The sequence below is a fragment of the Neltuma alba genome, unplaced genomic scaffold (assembly GCF_004799145.2).
Source record: "Neltuma alba isolate B1F8T4 unplaced genomic scaffold, ASM479914v2 tig00013141_pilon, whole genome shotgun sequence".
Classification (NCBI taxonomy): Eukaryota; Viridiplantae; Streptophyta; class Magnoliopsida; order Fabales; family Fabaceae; genus Neltuma; species Neltuma alba.
In genome coordinates, this window is record NW_021637457.1 from 29,537 (window position 1) to 49,267 (window position 19,731).

Here is a 19,731-nt window from a genome sequence, read left to right on the forward strand (position 1 = left end):
GATTTGGTGTATTAGCTTAAAATTATCACCCACACACACTGACACACACATTGATGCATTGATGATTTCCATTTTCCACCCTTTAAACATGGTGGTTATAAAAACATAGAAATAGATAAGGAATTGGAAATGCCAACGCTCACTTAAAGCACTAAATAACTGGAATAGAACTTCTTGTGGAGATGAGCATCCGAAGTACCCATTACAAGGTGACGCTGAAGGGAACCCAATTTGACAGACACACCAAAATATGACAAATAAAGTTTCAGTGGACAGACAAAGGAGAGGTTGGATACTGAGACCTAAAAAGAAACAATAATACCTCCTTTTTTTTTTTTACCATAAATCTTATTCACATATCAACTTAATGCTAAATGTGTTTTTCAACGCTTAACCTATGATTCAAGCAGAGTCTGTACGTCACAACAATTCAAGGAACAATTATATTCATAAATTTCCTCTTTGCAAATGCCAGCCACCATTTATTGGGAGTCCCATTGGGTCTGTATGCCACGCTCAATAGCCTCCCACTTGTTTCCTCCCTTGTCTGCTTCAAATAATTTCTGAATAGTTCTGCAATCGGTAGAATCGCATTACTTGAAAAGTAAGAACTTATATGGGCTAAAAAAGGTAATCAAATTGCAATACTGCTTTAACAGACAGAGGCTGAGCATAAAATTAAAAATATACTAGATCAACGATACCATCTAAGCTAATCCCTCCAATCCTGGATATACAAGCTTTTAGGAGTATGCTTTAGTCTTAAATATAAGATCTCCTGAATTTACATTTTCTTCATAAACTCTCCCAAATTAATACTAGAATTTCCAAAAGTAAATTTTCAAGCCTTCACCCTCGGTTATCAAAAGAATGTATGTCGAGAACTCTGATGACCAATACACTACTGGCATTGGATATTGAGTCAATGCCATTACAACCGCCTACTTAGTGACTTTGGATCATGCCTACTCTTTGGAAGATACATTGAAGAAACTAGAGAATGATTGTCATTATTACTGAATGAGTCATTTCATCTTTACCCGTTTACTTTTAATTTATAGTGAACTATACCAATATGCTATCAAACAATTCTCTAGCCAGAGAAGCAATGAAAATTAGGAAGTTCGCACACTGCGGGAACTAATTAAATTTGAGTTTTAAGCCAATTAAAATTAAAAGTAGTTAGCATGTTCAGTAGAGCATCATAGACATTACAAGAAATACATTTAGTCACCTCACTACTACTGATTGTAAGAAACATTAAAGAACTACTAATTTAAATGCAGCAAGTCGCAGCTATTACTGAACATGCATAGAATATATTAAAGCATCCTGACATAAATTGTGATTCCACAGGCAAAGAAGGGGTACTACCTGCTTCCTTCCGTGATTGCGGAAGAGGGAAAAGGCCTGGAAAAGGAAAGCCAGACTCTCCAGGTACAGGAACGTCTTCCAGACCCAAGTTAATGATTGCCTTCGTACCTTCGGCTAAAGTTCTGCAACCTTCAAGCCTCTTGAGAGCCACGTTAATGTAAAATGTCAGGTATATAAGAAGCTTATCAGCAGGGCTCTTGATATCAAAGTTTCGGAAGAAAACATTGGCGCGAAAGAACGTGATAGCTTCATCCACTATATCAGTTCTGTCTGCATGAAGCAAGTCTTAATTTCCAAATAAGGTAAATGAAAAGATTTTAAGCAAATTCAAAATATAAATAATTGAAACCTTGATCTGAATTTGGAGCCGGTCCCTTTATGTGGCTTTTCAAGGGAAGTAGAGGACACCCACAAGCTTTGTCGACTCCTTCTTCATCAACAAAACTAGAATGATGAACCTTCAAATCTCAAGTGATATCAGTGGAAGTACAAGTTTCGACAAATTCTAAAAGTTACTGTTAAATTTGATGGCCCTGACTTACGCAATTTATAACTACAAGAACTAGATTCTAAAAGCATAAAATGGGAACGAAAGAAATTCAATCTGATCACCATCTCTTTTCTCCGGATTAAATGATGTTCCACCGGACTAACTCGATTACTGAAATGATCCGATCCTCCAAAATGCAGCCCAAAATCTCTGGAAAAAAAAAAAAGATCACGGAAAATAATATCAACCCACGACTAAAAAGCAGATCCGAATTAACAGATCATCAAGATGCTAGAACCAATTGATCAAGATACCTGATAGAATCGAAGAAAGATATATTCACCAATGAATTACATTCAGCAGAACAAATTCGTAACAAAATTCAGCGACTAAAGAGACGATATAAAGTTGCTGGCACCACCCTCCGTTGGGTGAGGGAAGAGCAATTTCTCAACAAAGATTCGAGAAGTTATGCAGTTGAAAATGAATTTTTCGGAACGAGCGCGATACGATCGTTATTTTCCGATATTTTGAACCCCCGAAAGGAAACCGCGGATGAAACGCGATTTTCCAACAAATCGTTAAATGTAGTAAAACGTCGGCCGAAAAATCGCATTAATTTGGCGTAATACGCAAGGAAGCTGGTGTGAATGGCATGTGTGAAGAAATGAAAGGCAATTTACAATGTTCCAAACCCTAACACGACGGAGAAAGAAGACGATGGTACAAGCAAACAAGAATGCCGATGCCTCTTCCTGCTCGTCACTCTGACTATAGGTCAAAGTGGAAAACTCAATAAAGCGTGAAGGTAGTAATCCGTCATGAAAACGCATTTTTATATGATTTTCTTAATTTAACAATACCAAATATTGTAACATTAAGGGCCTGTTTGGTTTGAGGGGAGGGGAGGGGAGGGGAGGGGAGGGGAGGGGAGGGGAGGGGAGGTTTTATCTTACCTTATTTGGTTTGATTAAAATGAAAGGGAGGGGAGGATATTTAATGATCCCTTGTTTGGTTCAAGGAGGGGAGGGGAGGATAGTAATAATCAATTTACCATTTTACCCTTATATATTAGTTTATGTTTTTTATTGATATATTATATAAATTAATTTACATCTTAATTTAAATTATATAATTTAATAAAAATTCAGTCTTATCATGTTAATATGTGTATTAAAAAATTGGTACAGTAATTTTTTATTCTAATTAATATAATAATATATTTAAAATAATCAAATTAACAAATTTTATATGCTCTAAGAAAAATGAAATTTTATTCTCTTTAGGCTATCTTTTTTCCAGCTTTAAAATATATTAATAAATAATATATTTATAAAAAACAATTAATTTTATAATATTATAATTTTTTATTTTTAAATAATTTTTTATAATATATTTTAATTATAATAATGTATTTATTTTTTATTTTTTACTTAGGATGATATATTTTTTATTTGAAATAAATATAATAATAATATATTTTATGGGTAGAAGTGAAATATTAAAAAGTCTATAAAGGCATAATAGTCCAAAAATTTAACTCCCTTCCAAAAACCTCCAATTTGAAAGGGAGCCAAAATAGGAAGGGGAGGGGACATTTTAGCTCCCCTCCCCTCTAAAATTTTTAACCAAATGAGGAGAGGGGCTCATTTGCCCTCCCCTCCCCTCCAACCAAACAAACCCTAAGTGATTGTATGAAATATAAATAGTAATAAAAACAACAGTTTTATTTCCCCTGTAAAAATAGTCCTTTTATCTTACAAACAGCAAATAATACTAGTTTTATTTGTTAATTGTTAATTCTCAACTAGATATGATATGAGTCACATACACTAAATTAGGACCTTGCACACAGATAAGAAGTCCCGTTTCCTCACAAAACCCTCCTAGACATCTCATCTCTTACAAACATCTGAGCTTGTGACCAAGCTTCTATGACAAAGACTGACACAAATAAATAAGGGAATAAAACTGTACATGCCACTATGCCAGTTCCAATATACAATAAAATGCTTAACGTGGATTGGAGATCAAGAAATCAACATCATCACTAGAACAAGCTTGTAAAGGATGAGGTCAACATGTAAGGGAAGTTAGCCAAAGGTCCATATTGCTGGGCAAGTTCATGAATGTCCTTCACGATGTCAAACACTGCCTCTGGTTGGGCTAGCTTCAGTGCATTCTCTGACATTCTCTGCAGCTCATCAGATTTTGTACTGAACCATTCTGCCACTATTCTTGCTGTTTCCTTGGGACTTCTGGTGAACACTCCAGCTCCATTGTCTACCACATAAGGTACATTACCCCTTTCCTGCAGTCATCATTTCAACCATAAAAAAATTGAATATTTGGCGAAATCAGTGAGAAAATTTGAATGCAGAAGAGTAGAACAATTTGATCGAGAGAGATCTTAAGCAGACCTAACGCATGTTTGGATTCGTTTTGGAAAACACCGAAACCACGTTTTGGTGGAAGCAGCCTTTGGATTGCTTCTGCCAAAACATGGTTTTGATATACCATTCATAGTTGAGCTTGTGAAAAGATGTTTTGCATGCTTATATGTCTAGCGATCAGCTTAGTTTTTTTATACTGGATTGACTAGATCCACAGATTCGTATAAAAAAGCGATATACTGGGTCTACCTAACTACGCATAACATGCTTTTGTGTGTGTGTGTGTGTGTGTTCATGATCATTTGGCTTAGCCTATTCATACTTGATATCCCGGGTCTGCCTGAGATTTTTTTCATTTCATTACTCACCTGTCCAGGGATATAGTCATTGAGGATTATAGGAAGCCCTCTGATCAATGCTTCTGCAATAGTACCTGGTCCCGCCTGCAAAGTTCAGAAAAGTAGAGAACTCATAAGCCTATGCTGAAATAAGGAGCAGCATCTAAATTGCAGATAGGTTAAACTTACTTTAGTTATAATGCAATCACAGGCTCCCATCCATTTCTGCATCTGAGTCTCAAACCCTCTTATCTGTACCAGTTTAATAAACAAATGCTCAACATGTGCCATTCTATTCTGCAGATGATGCATTGTTGTCTGTTCAGATATGAGAAATTCAGATAGAAGCCAAACCTTAACAGGAATTTTCCATTCAAGAGACTGAAGCGTGGATGCTAAGTTCTTATTACGACCACATATTATTATCAACTGCCCAATTGGTTTCTCAGCTGCTTTATCCCAAAGTGATTCTCCCAGAGCCTTTGCTGTTTTCTTTACAGGACCCATGCCTTCGCCGCCCCCCATCAGCAAAACTGCAGGCAAGCTTGGGTCCAACTCAAGTTCTTCCCTTAATTGATCCTATAGATTTAAAACTCAACTAATTGTATTACCCAGATCAAAACTAACCATAGAAGTGTCAGAGATTATTATAAAACTATTCATAGCCAAGTTATTCATTGGCCTTTACTCAACGGTTTAGACTTTTGAATTGTAAATCTTTGACAAAATGCATACCTTGGAGAGAACAGCACGGGCAAAAGACGGCCTGATGGGCAAGCCATAAACACAGACTTGAGCCTCTTCAAGACCAACTTGTAAGGCTCTCTTGGCCACCTCCTGAGAAGGGCAGTAACATCTACTTACTCCTGGATGAAACCTGGGAATAACTCCAAGCTTAAGAGCGTGTAAAAATTGTTATTTTAACTAAACTAAGCAAGAGAATTAAAATGGTGCAGTGAACTCACCAAGTAGGGTGGCAGGAACTAAGATCTGTGATCACCGTGACAAAAACCACTTTATTCTGCAAACCTTGCCACTTGAGAACCCACAGTGGAATATGTTGCATTAAGGGATGGACGCTGATTATAATATCTGGTTTATACTCCATTAGCCCCGCTTCCACCTCCCTGACAATTTGAGAGTGTAAGACAATTTAGGATATACCACTTAATTTCAATAACGTAAGCCGTACAACTCTCAAACATTAACCTGCCAGCTCAGGAAAATATTACTGCTTTTTCCCAAAAAGAACAAATAATTACTGTTTTGCAACAAAGGTGAATGAGCAAAATGAACCAAAGGTTTCTGAAATCATCTTTTGTAGGACAAGATCATTAGAGACGCAAATGTGCAGAACTAGACTATCCAATATGCAAAAAGCAATCTGATGACGAATAGATATATAAATAAACATGTCAGAGGTAGGTTTCAACTGCTGACATGGTCATATCGTTCATGATTCCCCTGTCTTCCTAGGATTTTTCAAAGAAAAACAACGGAACGAACATAAAGTACGTCAATTTATATTCCAAGCATAGTAAGTTGTGCTAGTTATAATAGGAAGCTGCTTATCAAAGTGTATCCTAATACAGTAAATTAGGTGACGCTGCTAGCTGCTTAACTCTTGCAGTTACGAATTGTTATCTGGCGAAGCGTATAAGTTATAAAAAGGGAAAGAAGAAAAGAGATGGAGAGGATTGTACTTGGCATAGTAGGCAGCAATAGCAGCTAGATATACAGAGTGTATCCACTTGGGAGAAGTACCATGAAATGCAACATTCCACAACTGCACATGTTTCACCATAAATTTATATTGACTCTCCATGTCGTTCAATGGCCATCCAGTGTACTCTTTCCAAACATCTTTAACAAATATCTGAAAAAGACAGAGGTCATTTCATCAGCCCAGAAATGTGAAGGAAGAATTGATGATAGCATATAAGTCCCACAGTGCTGGGCAAATAGCTCCAATATAAATAAAAAATTGCGACAAAATCAAGGGCCGACAAAAATTTAAGCGGTTCGAGAAGAATACTGTGCAATGATTTTCAGCTAAATTTGACTACGTACACAGTAGAAATATTTCCCGGGTAAGGATGGAAGAAAACAAAAATAGCAGATCCAGAACGTTGTGTCTTTGATGGAGAAAGAATCTCAAAGGAATTCAAGATATAGAGAGAGAAAAGACGTTGAGATGATAGAGTAAGCAGAGCCCATCATAAACGAAGAACAAATTAGAAGTTATTTACACTGTACTCGTCCCCAAATTCCAATTGAAACGCATCACGAATGGCCTCGGCGGAAGCTCTGTGTCCGCCACCAGTATCACTCATCAAAATCAACACGTTCTTGGATCTGGCAGCTCCAAGCTGCAAAAGCTCCATCCCCGCGTCGTCGTCGCCGCCGCCACCATCGTCATCGGCGAGATTGATGTGAGTCTCCCGGCCATTTCTCTTCTGACTGCTACTTCCATGATGGTATCCTCCCACCTTCTGAAACACCTTCTCTGCAATGAACTTCGTCGTAAAGGCCATACCTCTGAAAGCCCCAAGCAGGAAAGAGGATTGAACAGGGAGTCAACAACCAAAGGAATAGAAAAGAACAATATTCTTTTTCTTAGTGACGAAGAGACCCGAGTCTCACCTAACGGTCAAGTCCCGTTCCCGCCACCGGAATTGGGGGTTTCCCGGCGGAGAGAAACGGAGAGTTCAACGGAAGAAGGAATATGCGCGGGGAATTCGGATCCTGCTCTTCGCCAGCATTGAGCAATGGACAGCGAACGAGGAAGGTTGATAAATAACGAGGTCCAGGGGGTCCCACATTCCGTTATTCTTCGCTCTTCCGAGACGGGAATCCTGTCCCTTCAGATTCTTGCATTGCATTGACGGCTTATGGTCGTAGGATCCCCGTATTGTGTATTTCCTGAATTTATGCGAGATTAAAATCATTTTTTCCTTGTTGCCCACTCGCACTAAACTTCCACGTAGCTTCCTTATTTTAATTTTTACGGAGAGTTTCCTACAATGAAATATTCATGTAAAGAATTAAAAAAGCATGTTAAAATGCTCTAAAGTTTTGTAATTATTTTTTTATTTTCTTACAGAAGGATGGATTATACATTAAAAACAAAAATAAATTAAGTAAGAAGGAAGCTTACACAAACATAATAGACAATACTGCTACGTACATTGAAGTCTAGTGGCACAGTAGAAAAACAGTTCAAACACAAAACACCCACGAGGGATAACAACATAGTAAATTAACAAGCATGAAATAAACACATGAATAATACAATTTCTGATTTTTAACATAAAAGTTAGTTTGACTTTTAATTTGATCATAAATATATGATCTCAATTCATTTTGCCTCTCGTATTTATATATTTTTTCAATATAGCTTTTGTAATGATTGCACATATTAAATGTTTTATCAAATGATATTTGATTAGTAAGATATTTTAAAAAAGACAATACATATTTACTACAAATAATTAACTGATTTTCTTAATCTATTTAAATTAGTTAACTGGCTTAATATTAAGGACGAGAAGCAATAATAAACTGCTAAACAGGGCTAAAGATACCAATTGATGCGCGAACAAATTTTCCTCAGCTAATTCATATCACCATAATGCACAAATCAACATAAACTTTACAAGAACAAATGTGCCTTAACGCCATACCTTCACAAGATGGCCAATGACATCTACTGGGATCTAATTTAATAAGAAAATAACAATAGCAGCTGTCGCATATATCTAGCCGGCAAGCCGTCTAAAACCTTCAAGTAGGAAGACAATGCTTAGTTTTTTAACATAAATTTTCTTCAGTCCACCATTGTTAGCTGATTCTTTTTCTTTTTCTTTTTTGACCAGAACATTGTTAGTTGATTCGAAGAAACTACAATTGTGTCTTTCTTTTTCATTGTTAAAAACTTCGAAATACATAAAGTTTTACCAGGGGAAAATTCAAATTATATTGTCGAAGTCTTAGTTAGGAATTTAATCTGGTCCTTAATACAATTTGAGTAAATTAAGAGAATTAGTTAAATTAGTTATTTGTAATAAATAGGTATTGTCTTTCCTAAAACATCCTTGATAATCATGTGTATTAACTAGAACTATCGTTTAATAAAACCTTTAATACATACAACTATTACAATAACTACCTTAAAAAATAAATAAATATGAGAGATGAAGTATATTAAAATCTTATATTTATGATCAAACTAAATGTTAAAATAACTATTATATTAAGGACCGGAGGTAACATAAGAGCTACTTAACTAATTTTAGTATATTAAAGAAAACAATTAAGTTATTTATTTGTCATAAATATGAGTTGATTTTTTTAAAGTATATTTTTTAGTCATGACTACTCTTTCTTCGAAACCTCATAACATAATACATGTAATCAATAACGATACTTTAAAGAGTAAATGACAAATTTGGAAAACAAAATAGATTAATCTCTTATATTTAGAACCAAATCAACCTCCTAGTTACTTTTTGGGTTAATACAAACTTTGATATCTCAAGTTTGTCTTTATTTTGGTTTTTGTCCCTCAAGTTTTAAACTATAGGTTTTGGCCCCTTAAATTTCTTTTTATTTATAACATTAGTCCCTATAATCTAAAAAAAACTTGGATTATTTTGCCCCTTGAGGAAACCAAACCTATGATTTGAAACTTGAGGGGCTAAAACCAAAATGAGAATAAACTCGAGGGATCAAAGTTTATGTTAACCCTTACTTCTTGTATTGGTACTCCTCCGGTCCTAATTATAAGACCCAATTGACTTATTTGAGGAGATTAAGAAAGTAAGTTAAGTTGGTTATTTATAATAAATAAGTGTTGTTATTCCTAAAATATCCTTGCTAATTAAGTATATTGGCTAAAACTATCATTATTAGAAGGATTATCTTGGAAAAAAATACATAAATATAAGAGAGAAAATGGATTGGGTCTTATAATTAGGACCAAATAAAAAGTCAAATTGGGTCTTATAATAAGGACCGGAAGAGTATTATGTTTTGAGAGAGTTTTAATATCAATGAACCAAAATTTGAGTGCTTCATGTGAGATTAATTGTTCGAAAAGGTTGTTCACGATAACATATACTGCCCCAATTCGTTTTAGGGGTTGTTTGATATTTTGATACAAGGTTTTGAGAAACAAATTATAAATAGACACCCGTTGGCCCCGGGGGAGGGGACCATAAACACCCTAATAATGGTGCAATTTAATCAAATTATTCTCATGCTCTCTAGTTTTCTTTACTCGTGATACAACAACAAGATACTAGCTCCCGTTATTAATATAAGATCCTATTTAATTTTTATTTTGATCCCAAATATAATATCCAAATCTATTTTGTCTCTCATATTTATACTTTTTTTTCCCAAATAGCCCTTCTAATAATGATAGTTCTAGTCAATACACTTGATTAGCAAGGATATTTTAGGAAAGACAACACCTATTTAGGACAAATAACTAACTCAACTTAGTTTCTTAATCTTCTCAGATTACTCAACTGACCCTTATAATTAGGACCGGAGGTAGTATTAAAAAACCATGCATTAATTACCATGTTAAAACTAAGATATACTACCTCCAGTCTTAATTATAAGAGCTAGTTGACTAATTTGAGGAGATTAAGAACAGAAGTTAAGTTAGTTATTTGTAATAAATAAGTGTTATCTTTCCTAAAATATCCCTGTTAATCAAGTGTATACGCTAGAATTACTATTGTTAGAAGGACTTGTTTAGACAAAAATGTATAAATTTGAGAAACAAAGTGAATTGGGATCTTATATTTATGATCAAAATAAAAATTAAACGGGATTTTATATTAAAGACCAGAGGTAGTATTTGATTATCCCTTGAGATTATAAACCCATAGGTAAAATGGAATAAAAAATTGCTAAAGTGCGGATCAAAATGAAAAGGAGGGAGTATATACCAATAAGATATTATTCATTGATAATTATCAAGACAAAAGAAGTAAAAAAATAAAATACAAAACAACTTAAAATTTTTTCAGCATAGGAAAAAGAACTTAAATTAAATTGACTCATATTATATAGAGAAGATTTATTTTTTGAATGTATCTTCAGTTCGGCCAAAAAAAAAATGTATCTTCAGGTTTTTTTTTTTGCTAGCATATCTTCAGGTATTTTGGGCTATTTCTAATGAGTTTTATATAATGTTAAAATGCAGCATTTAAATTTTAAAAACAATAATGAGTGTATTTGATACTCTTTCAATCCTTAATATAAGATCTATTTAACTAATTTGATTAGATTAAGAAAGTTAGGTAAGTTAGTTAATTATAAAAAATGTAATACGTTTTTTTTAAAACACCATAATCATCTTTCTTAATATCTCCTCTCATTCTTCTACTTGATTATGGTTGAGGGGTATTCATAAGGATAATTTAGAGAAAACTGACAGATATGATAAATGAGTCTTATATTTAGGACTAAAACTAACTCAATAATTGAGTCTTATATTAAGGATCGGAGAAGTATTTGATTTGATAGCTCGGCCAACAAATTTGGGTGAAAAAAACATTTATATCCTAGAAAATTTTAAAATTTTACTCATTTTAAAACTTGCCCCTTTATAATTTTGATGTTCCAAACAGACCCTTGTCTCATAGCTTCGATTCACTCACCCTCATTTACCCTATTTTCACAAGAGGCCCCAATTCTAGGTTTTTCTGTGCATCTGAATCTCTTTTCAGAGACCCTTCTCTGGGTAAGTCCTTCTTCGTCTTCCACTACCTGGGGTTCATTCCTCTTGCTCGACTGTGGTTCTAGTGAGCGCTTGTCGGAAAAATTAGCCCGAACAACTCGTAGAGAAATTATCTTTTTTAAAAAGAGAAGGTTATCATCTTTTTCGTCCCACCTTTGGACCGTTTACAAAGGTGCATTGGTGTTCAATTGTTGATCATTTGTTACTACTAGTTTGTGCATGTTGTGCATGCGATGGAATTGTCTGGAAATAATTGATCAATGGAAGTTGTGTTGGTTGACTCGGTTGATCACTATTTCCAGTTTAAGCATCCATCGTAGGCGTTTCCATCTTCTATTTTTGTTCGTTTCCATTAAGTGGGTGGGATTTCTGCTGAAAAGAATAGTCATATTATTTTTCCAATGTATAGGCTCGTCCATCATCTTCTTCCCATTCTTCTTAGATAAACAGAAATAGTCATATTGCCACTCTGGGGCCAGTTAGCAGATGCTTATTGGTGGTTTTATGTTGATGACTCGTAACCATAAATTCATATATTTTGTTCATTTGATGGGATTATTTTGAAAGAATTTATCACTGCAATTTGTGTCAAGTTTTGTTTGTTGACTTTGCTGATAACTATTTCTAGTTTTGAAAGAGTGCTTGTGTTCGTTGACTTTGTTTTCTCATCTTCTTTCTTTGCCCGTGTCCTTAAAAAGTATTCTGTCTTTGGTGAAAACAAAGCTGTTATTTCACAGTTTTCGTTTTTGTGCAAGGAACACAAGCACTCTTTCTTGACGTTGTTGGCCTTCCTCTAAATGGTTATTGTCCGTAAATGCAATTTTAAATTTACTTGTTGACTGTTGAGTATAATTTAGACACTTACTCATGAACTTCAATCTAGTTGTGGAAATGGTGAGGGGGAAGCTTATACTGATCAGCCAATCTGGTGGTAAATTTTTAACAAATGACGATGGATCTATGTCATATACTGGAGGCGAAGCGCATGCGGTGGAGATTAATCATGAAACGACTTTTGAAGATCTCAAACTAAAACTTGCTGAATTATGGAACTTACTAAGTAAGACCCTGTCCATCAAGTATTTTCTTCCGGGGAACAGGAAAACTTTAATCTGTATATCAAATGATCGAGACCTGAAGAGGATGAAAGAATATTATGTGGATTCAATTACTGCTGACGTTTTTATTTCTGGGACAAAAGGTTTTGACCAGGAATCCTTGAACATGAATACCAGGTTGTTCTTTAAATTCTCTTCTTTCATTAATGTTTAGACAATGCTAATTTTCCACCCTTGTAAATAATGATGCTGCCCCTATAAAATGATTTTGTCTGCCAGAATTAGCCTTCTTATTGTTCCAATTAGTTCTACACAGTATATTCACATTGATTAAAGCTTACCTTCATTTGCAGGAGAAATGATATAAACGTAGCCGAAGCAGTGACCCCTGTCAATCCTTCAAAAACAAAACCTAAGACTGTTCGCAAACAAACAGCATCAGGTACGGCTGCTGCTACCTTAAGGTCCCCACTCACCCCTCTTGTTTGTATGCCAAATTTGCTGACTTTGTTATCTGTTAAATTGACTACCATAAGTCTCCCTGCAGTAGGCACTTCTGCAAACCGTTCTCCAAATCATGCTGTTACTACTAATCATGGCGCTGCCTGTTCCAATCCGCCTTGTTCTGTTTCCATTGCCACTGATACATCCTCTCATGGCCGAGTCATCAGTGATATGGATGCTAGTCCTGCAGATGCAGTTAAGAAGCGAAGGCGTGCTGCATCTCGGGCACTTACTGCAAATGGTCCGTCTATGAATGCAGAAGAAAGTAAAAAAGTGATGTCACGGAAAAAGAATAAAAGAAATCATGCTGCTGCTGCTGCTGATAATAGAGAGGACCAGCTATATTTGCCATGTAATGACTATTCTGACAATTTGCTTGATGTTGGATCTGACATAACTCCGGGAAAATTAGCTGAATGTTGGAAAGACAGTATTACTGGTGTTGGACAGGACTTTCCAAGTGTCCAAGAATTTCGTGACGCCTTGCAGAAATATGCCATGGCACATCATTTTGCCTATAGGTATATCAAGAATGACACAGTTCGTGCCAGAGCCAGATGTGTATGTGAAGACTGCCCATGGAGGATTTTTGCTTCCTGGGTTCCATCTGATCAATCATTTAGAATTAAAAAGATGGAGGAGCCACATACTTGTGGAGGAAAATCTTGGAAGTCTACTCATCCCTCAAAGAACTGGTTGGTAAATGTTGTAAAGGACAGGCTACGAGATAACCTTCATCATAAAACAAAGGAGATTGCAAGTGCCATTCACCGAGACTTTGGGATTGAGTTGAATTACTCTCAAGTATGGCGTGCGGTTGAGGAAGCTAGGGAACAACTGCAAGGTTCATACAAAGAAGCATATAATCAGTTGCCTAGGCTTTGCGAGAGGATGTTAGAGTCAAATCCTGGCAGCTGTATCAAGCTCGTCACAGGTGATGACAAAAGATTTCAGCGTCTTTTTTTGTCGTTTCATGCTCTGATACGAGGATTTCAGGCTGGTTGCCGCCCTCTTCTATTCCTTGATTCGTCATCTTTGAAATCAAAATATCATGAGGTTTTATTGACAGCCACTTCACTAGATGGTGATGATGTTGCTTTCCCTGTTGCTCTGTGTATAGTTGATGTTGAGAATGATGATAACTGGAATTGGTTTCTAGAGCAGTTGAAACTTGCATTACCGACTTCCCAGCCTATGACTTTTGTGTCTGACAGAGAGAAGAACTTAAAGCAATCAGTTCTAAAGGTATTCCAAAATGCCCAACACGGTTATTCCATGTACCACCTCCTTGACAGTTTCAAGAAAAGTCTGAAGGGCCCTTACCATGGGGAAGGCAGGCCTTCTTTGCCAGTTAATTTCCTATCTGCTGCTCATGCACTGCGGCTCGATGGTTTCAAAATGTTCTTAGAACAGATTAGAAAAGTTTCTACAACAGCATATGATTGGGTCATGGAAGTTGAACCAGAGCAATGGGCAAGTGCAGTATTCAAAGGTGAGCGATACAATCATATTCTCGTAAACGTCGCTGAGTTATACACCATGTGGATTGACGAAGTGCGAGAGGTACCTATAGCACAAAAGGTAGAAGCTCTTGTATGTAAGATCGTGGAGTTAATAAACAATCGTCGAGCAGATTCAAGTAGTTGGACATTGAGACTGACTCCGTCAAAGGAGGAACTGCTGCAAGACGAATCCCTCAGGGCACAAGGCCTTAAAGTCTTGTTCTCATCAGACACCTTGTTTGAGGTTCATGATGACTCTGTCCGCGTTGTGGATATTGAAAAGTGGGACTGTAGCTGTTTGAGATGGAAAGCAACAGGGCTGCCATGCTGCCATGCTATAGCTGTCTTGAATTGCACCCATCGAAGTGTATATGACTACTGTGCGAAATACTTCACAGCTGATAACTTCCATCGCGTGTACTCTGAATCCATAAATCCTGTTTTTGATTATTTATCCATGAATCCTGCTTCTGATGATTTGAACAACGAGGAGGAAGCTAAGGAGGAGACAGAGATAGAGACTGAGAATAATGTACTTCCTCCTTGCAATTCTAGACCTTATGGCCAAAATAAGAAAGATGAGAATAAAACACCAAAGAAATCTAGGAAGACTGTCACATGTACCAAGTGCAAAGGAACAGGCCATAATAAGGCTACTTGTAAAGAGGCATCGTGAGTTTTCTGGACTGCCAATGCCACTAGGTGTAGAAGTATTTCTACTCCATCAATGTATTATAATAATAATTTAGGCTTATGTGGCGTTGGTGTTTTAACCCTTTTCTGGTTATTGGCAATATTTAATAAGAATTCAATTGCAGTTGGCTTGTTTCTTCCAATGTGTTTCGCAGGTATGTTATTCTTTGCATCTAAACTGTTTTAATCTCATTCAGTGATACCCATATATGACCTTGTAGAATGGTGCATTAGGCTAACATCTGTAACCAATAATGCAGATCACACCAGGAGAGCCATTATTTCAACAGCAAATGTCTCGAGTATAATTTAAAGACTTCTAAAATTACATTTTTTAGGCATACTTTCAAGTCTCTCTGTTACTATATACTGTTGTATAACTTTAAACTTTTTAACTAAATTATTCTTAATTTAATTTTTTTAATTTCTAAAGATTGATCTAAGTTGATGATTTGTTTTAGTTTAAAAAAACTCTCAAGTATTATATAATTTTTTAAAAAAATAATTCTGCATATATTTAAAAAGAAAAAAAAAATCTGTGATTTTCATAGGATTCATAAATTTATTTATACAAGGTGAAGGAGTAAATTTATCTATTATAATATCAAAAAGGAGTATTAGGCGTTATAATAAAATGTTAAATACAAAAATACATGCGAACATTTTAAAATGAAGCAAAATTACTAAGTCCGTTAATTCTCTCAAACATTTGTTAGTTTTTCCCTTTTTGGGTCCCAGTTTGTCTAAGTCAGCTGCTCTTGCCTACCCTGGTCAATCTCTCTCCTCCTCATCCTTCCTCCCTCTCTCTCCTAATTATCAACCGTCTCTCTCTTTCACCCATTTCTCATTCGACAGCGACACCCATACAAATGAGAAGAGTGAAAGAATGATCAGAACAAATGAGCTTTATCACAAGAGCATGCTTTTGATCTGGGATGAGCACTGTTCACTGTCATTTTCATAACTAGAGGAGTGAATCTCTGTGGCTGGTTCGGAGAGAGACGCGTTTGAATAGGCCAAAAGAGAATGCCATTATGGAGCAAAAAGAAGCAGCAACAATCATCGTCTTCATCATCGTTGACAAGCAAATGGCTTTCTTCTCATCCTCATTGAGACTATGGACTGAAACTAAGACCTTTCCCCTCTGGCTGTTAACGTTTGGTCCGTTCGGCCGCCATAAGACTAAAGGTTCCTCACTATCTCTTCGTCTACATTGAAAGCATTTTTGAATCAACTTGGCATGTTTAAGCGTTGTTTTTGCTGTGTTCCATGCTTGCCTTGTAGGGTCTTTGGGTGCTCTTCTTTTAGGTTTCCAGGAAGGTAGAATCTCTGCTCCGAGTTGACAAAATGTACAAGCTAATAGTAGTAAACCTGTTAAGCTTAACTAATTTTCTAGCAAAATTAAATGAGCTTAGCTTACTCTTGGGATATTGAATCAAGCTGGTTTTCCTCGTCGACGGTGTCCATGAGAGTGATGGCATCAAGTTGGGTATCCCGATCATCGCAGTGGTATGTTTCAGCACAACCATGGATACCAACTTCGATCACTCCCTTGCCTGATGTAGACCACACAAATCCAATAGCAAATAACTAAACTAATGAGAGAGAGATTGGTGATAGAAGAAGATGGTGCCAGAAAGAAAAAGTGTAGAGAGAAAGAATGGTGATAGAAGGGGGGTGTTAGGAGGAAAGCATAATGTGTGCTGGTAGGGAGGTGGTCACGTGTTAGGAGGGCAGGGGGGAGAGAGACAGAAGGGGTGAGAATGAGACGGTAGTGCCTCACAAGAGCATTTAACAAATGGAACTGGGATGGGATCCACAAAAATAAAAAATAACGGACGTTAGCAAGAATTAACGAAATGGTATTTTCGCTTGGTTTTAAAATGTCAATTTGCATTTTTGCATCTGATATTTTATTATGATACATGATACTTCTTTTTAATATTATAATAGGTATATTTATCTGAGTGCAAAACCCCAAAAACAAAAGTTCACAAAAGCCATTGCAAATATTGCTCCACAAAAATAAAAATTAGCCCTTGTTTAGAGAACAAAAATCTGGTGTTTGTCCTTGTAATTAAAAAATAACAACAACAATGATTGAATTTCATTTTACAGATTCAACAAATAAATAATTTCACAAATTACTAATTTAATCATTATAGTCGTAAAATTAAAATATTACATAATAAAATTAATATATCTACAACCATTTATTAAATATTCATTGATGATGTCGTATTATTACAGTATAAACCATATATCCCTATTTATCAAAGAGAATTTTTTCAAACACGCAGGTACAGTATACTTGTCAAATCATGTATTTCCTTTTAGGGAAAAAAAAAACAAATATTTCACCGTGACTTCTAGTTTACACACACAAAATTCGTGAAATTTGTAATAAATCACACTAGCAAGAATACTTGATAAGCAAGAAGGTTAAAGATAAAAGCTAGCATTTTTATTAGGCAGTCATTGGAATTCTGATAAATCTCCAGCAACTGCATTGTATCAGTCTCAACTCTCAAAACACGTCAAAGCGAAGCATAAGTTGCCATCTAATATTTCTCTCTTTACACAAAGCGCCACCAACTCAATAATACAGACCCTAACGTACTAAAACCCCTATACTGCATATCCTACCGCTCAAATTCCATTTCAAGCAATACCAACTACTTTTTGTGTCTTGATCTGGATTAGTCTAGATCCCCGATAAATCAATGACACGGATTAGTCTAGATCTCCGATCCCCGATAAATCAATGACTCGGATTAGTCTAGATCCCCGATATATCCTCGGGTTAAAGTGAGGCAACTCTGGCTGCTCCCCAACTAAGAACTAGTTTTCATGTCATGATCTTGCAGAGAACTCTACTCTTTCACCTTGTTCATGATCAGTAACAAGTTTTGAAGTCATCATCCTGCAAAAGTAGACCCACACACAGGGCATGGAGGGTCACGTCTTTCTTCAAAGCTGGTTTTCTGATCCAAGCACTCTGCATGATAAGCATGGCCACAAACCAGGACTGCCACAATTGAAGAATGGTCGTAGGAAGAAGATAAAGGATTCCCGTGCAAGAAATTTTTTCGTTTTAATGGCTTCTGACAAACCCACATACCATCTTGACTGCATCAGAGGATACTGCGTCTGCAGCTAAGGAACTCGACCGGATTCTCTCTGGCCGGGAAAATATCTTGTCTCTGAATTCTGGGGGAAAAAAATTAGTGTCAACATGTCAAGGGGAGAATACACATGAACAAGAAATCGCCAGAAGATAAAAGCTTGAAAAAAGAAAAGTGGTACTGCTCCTTTGGTCCCCAAACCCCAAAAAATGCATGTTCAACCAACTTAATCTTCAGAAGATTAGTTCACATCATTTGACTTTGAATTTCTTAAAATCTAATCAATATGATCCTGCCAAGGATAATTTGACGGTGAAGAGTTCACCCTAGGACCATCTAGAGAGGTTTTTCAAAATGTTTAGAGTCAAATGACAATAATTAAAATTGACCTAACCTATGTCTTTCAAGGACCAAAATGGTAGTTTACTTGGATAAATACATACAGAAGACCGGTGCTCCCAGAAAATTCAAAGTTGGATGTAAGCATTAGAATACAGGACATGTATAAAAATATAAATAGTTTAATTATTGAACAAATCATACCTATCCCACCAAGTGAGATAAAGCTTATTGCTGTTGTTGTATTGAACAAATCATATAAAATATATACTAACTTTAGCACTACAGGTGAGCAACAAAGAAACACCTGCGTGACGTTTGGATTCTGACTTAGATTGAGAAGCCAACTTAAAAGAAAGCTTCTCATCATACGAAGAAGTGTTCTTTCCACAAGAAGACGATGCATTGGCATGATTTGCAGAGTTACGTCGAGAGTACTGGTGACCATAGTAATGTCGTGAGCGCTTCAAAAACATAGAACGGCCGAGACTCTGATAGTGATGGGATGTAGTTGGATGGGCATTTAATAACTTCATAGGATCATCTGTCATATCCAAAACAGGTGCCAGAGGATGCATACCAGGATCGCCTGAATGTGAAGATTTCTGCAAAGAAGCAAGAAAACCAAAATACAAATGTATGATAATTTTCCCAAAGCTCAATGGTGACATTAAGATAATAATGCAAGAATAATTTACAAAATGAAATCCATGCGTCAATGAAGTAATTAACAACCATAAATGCGCAAAACTTCAAAAAAGGGGAGAAGAAAAGCAACCTCATCTGACAATAGTTCCATCTCAGAGGAGCATGGAATGACTTCTGCAATGTCAATCAAAAGAACAACAATAAATAATTATATTTCTATTTACAAACTAGAAACAAATAAAAAATCTAGAAAGTTACTAAAACGGGAAGAGGACTGTTAAATGATTTCGTCTGATGCGATAATGCAGCCAATACATTGCTGTCAGGTTCACAATTTCATGGAATATTTATCTCATGTAAATGATGAAACATCACTCGAAATTTCCAATTCTGAACCCTAACGTCACTATTTTTACACATAACCTGACAAAACAAAGCACATTGAACAACAATCAGCATAAAAAAGAATAATAAGTCATCAACTGATCAAACCTAAATGAGTCAGTGCAGTTA

The 19,731-nt window shown here is 36.0% G+C and overlaps 4 protein-coding genes across 6 annotated transcripts; 1 reads left to right on the plus strand and 3 right to left on the minus strand.

The window, feature by feature from the left end:
• Positions 1–143: 143 nt before the first annotated feature.
• Positions 144–2,617, minus strand: LOC114734769 (actin-related protein 2/3 complex subunit 3). The gene is made up of 5 exons (XM_028922412.1): positions 2,179–2,617; positions 1,987–2,074; positions 1,724–1,832; positions 1,375–1,644; positions 144–573 (listed from the first exon to the last, which is right to left on the minus strand). Exons 2-5 carry the CDS (start codon positions 1,987–1,989, stop codon positions 431–433), a joined length of 525 nt encoding a protein of 174 aa, XP_028778245.1. The 5' UTR covers positions 1,990–2,074; positions 2,179–2,617; the 3' UTR covers positions 144–430.
• Positions 2,618–3,701: 1,084 nt separating this feature from the next.
• LOC114734768 (monogalactosyldiacylglycerol synthase 2, chloroplastic-like) lies at positions 3,702–7,344 on the minus strand. Its single transcript, XM_028922410.1, has 8 exons — positions 6,845–7,344; positions 6,299–6,471; positions 5,561–5,722; positions 5,331–5,472; positions 4,950–5,174; positions 4,785–4,847; positions 4,626–4,700; positions 3,702–4,175 (listed from the first exon to the last, which is right to left on the minus strand). Exons 1-8 carry the CDS (start codon positions 7,127–7,129, stop codon positions 3,915–3,917), a joined length of 1,386 nt encoding a protein of 461 aa, XP_028778243.1. The 5' UTR covers positions 7,130–7,344; the 3' UTR covers positions 3,702–3,914.
• Positions 7,345–11,253: 3,909 nt separating this feature from the next.
• On the plus strand, positions 11,254–15,186 carry LOC114734767 (uncharacterized). Its single transcript, XM_028922409.1, has 4 exons — positions 11,254–11,352; positions 12,233–12,584; positions 12,761–12,849; positions 12,955–15,186. Exons 2-4 carry the CDS (start codon positions 12,241–12,243, stop codon positions 15,087–15,089), a joined length of 2,568 nt encoding a protein of 855 aa, XP_028778242.1. The 5' UTR covers positions 11,254–11,352; positions 12,233–12,240; the 3' UTR covers positions 15,090–15,186.
• A 2,362-nt stretch (positions 15,187–17,548) lies between these two features.
• On the minus strand, positions 17,549–19,550 carry LOC114734773 (uncharacterized). 3 transcript variants are annotated; one of them, XM_028922419.1, is made up of 4 exons: positions 19,477–19,550; positions 19,349–19,392; positions 18,878–19,175; positions 17,549–18,316 (listed from the first exon to the last, which is right to left on the minus strand). In XM_028922419.1, exons 2-4 carry the CDS (start codon positions 19,367–19,369, stop codon positions 18,201–18,203), a joined length of 435 nt encoding a protein of 144 aa, XP_028778252.1. In that variant the 5' UTR covers positions 19,370–19,392; positions 19,477–19,550; the 3' UTR covers positions 17,549–18,200. The 3 variants fall into 3 exon arrangements, with proteins under 3 accessions (XP_028778252.1, XP_028778253.1, XP_028778251.1); XM_028922420.1 differs by lacking the exon at positions 19,477–19,550 and having other exon boundaries at positions 18,919–19,175; positions 19,349–19,457; XM_028922418.1 differs by lacking the exon at positions 19,477–19,550 and having other exon boundaries at positions 19,349–19,457.
• Positions 19,551–19,731: the final 181 nt, after the last annotated feature.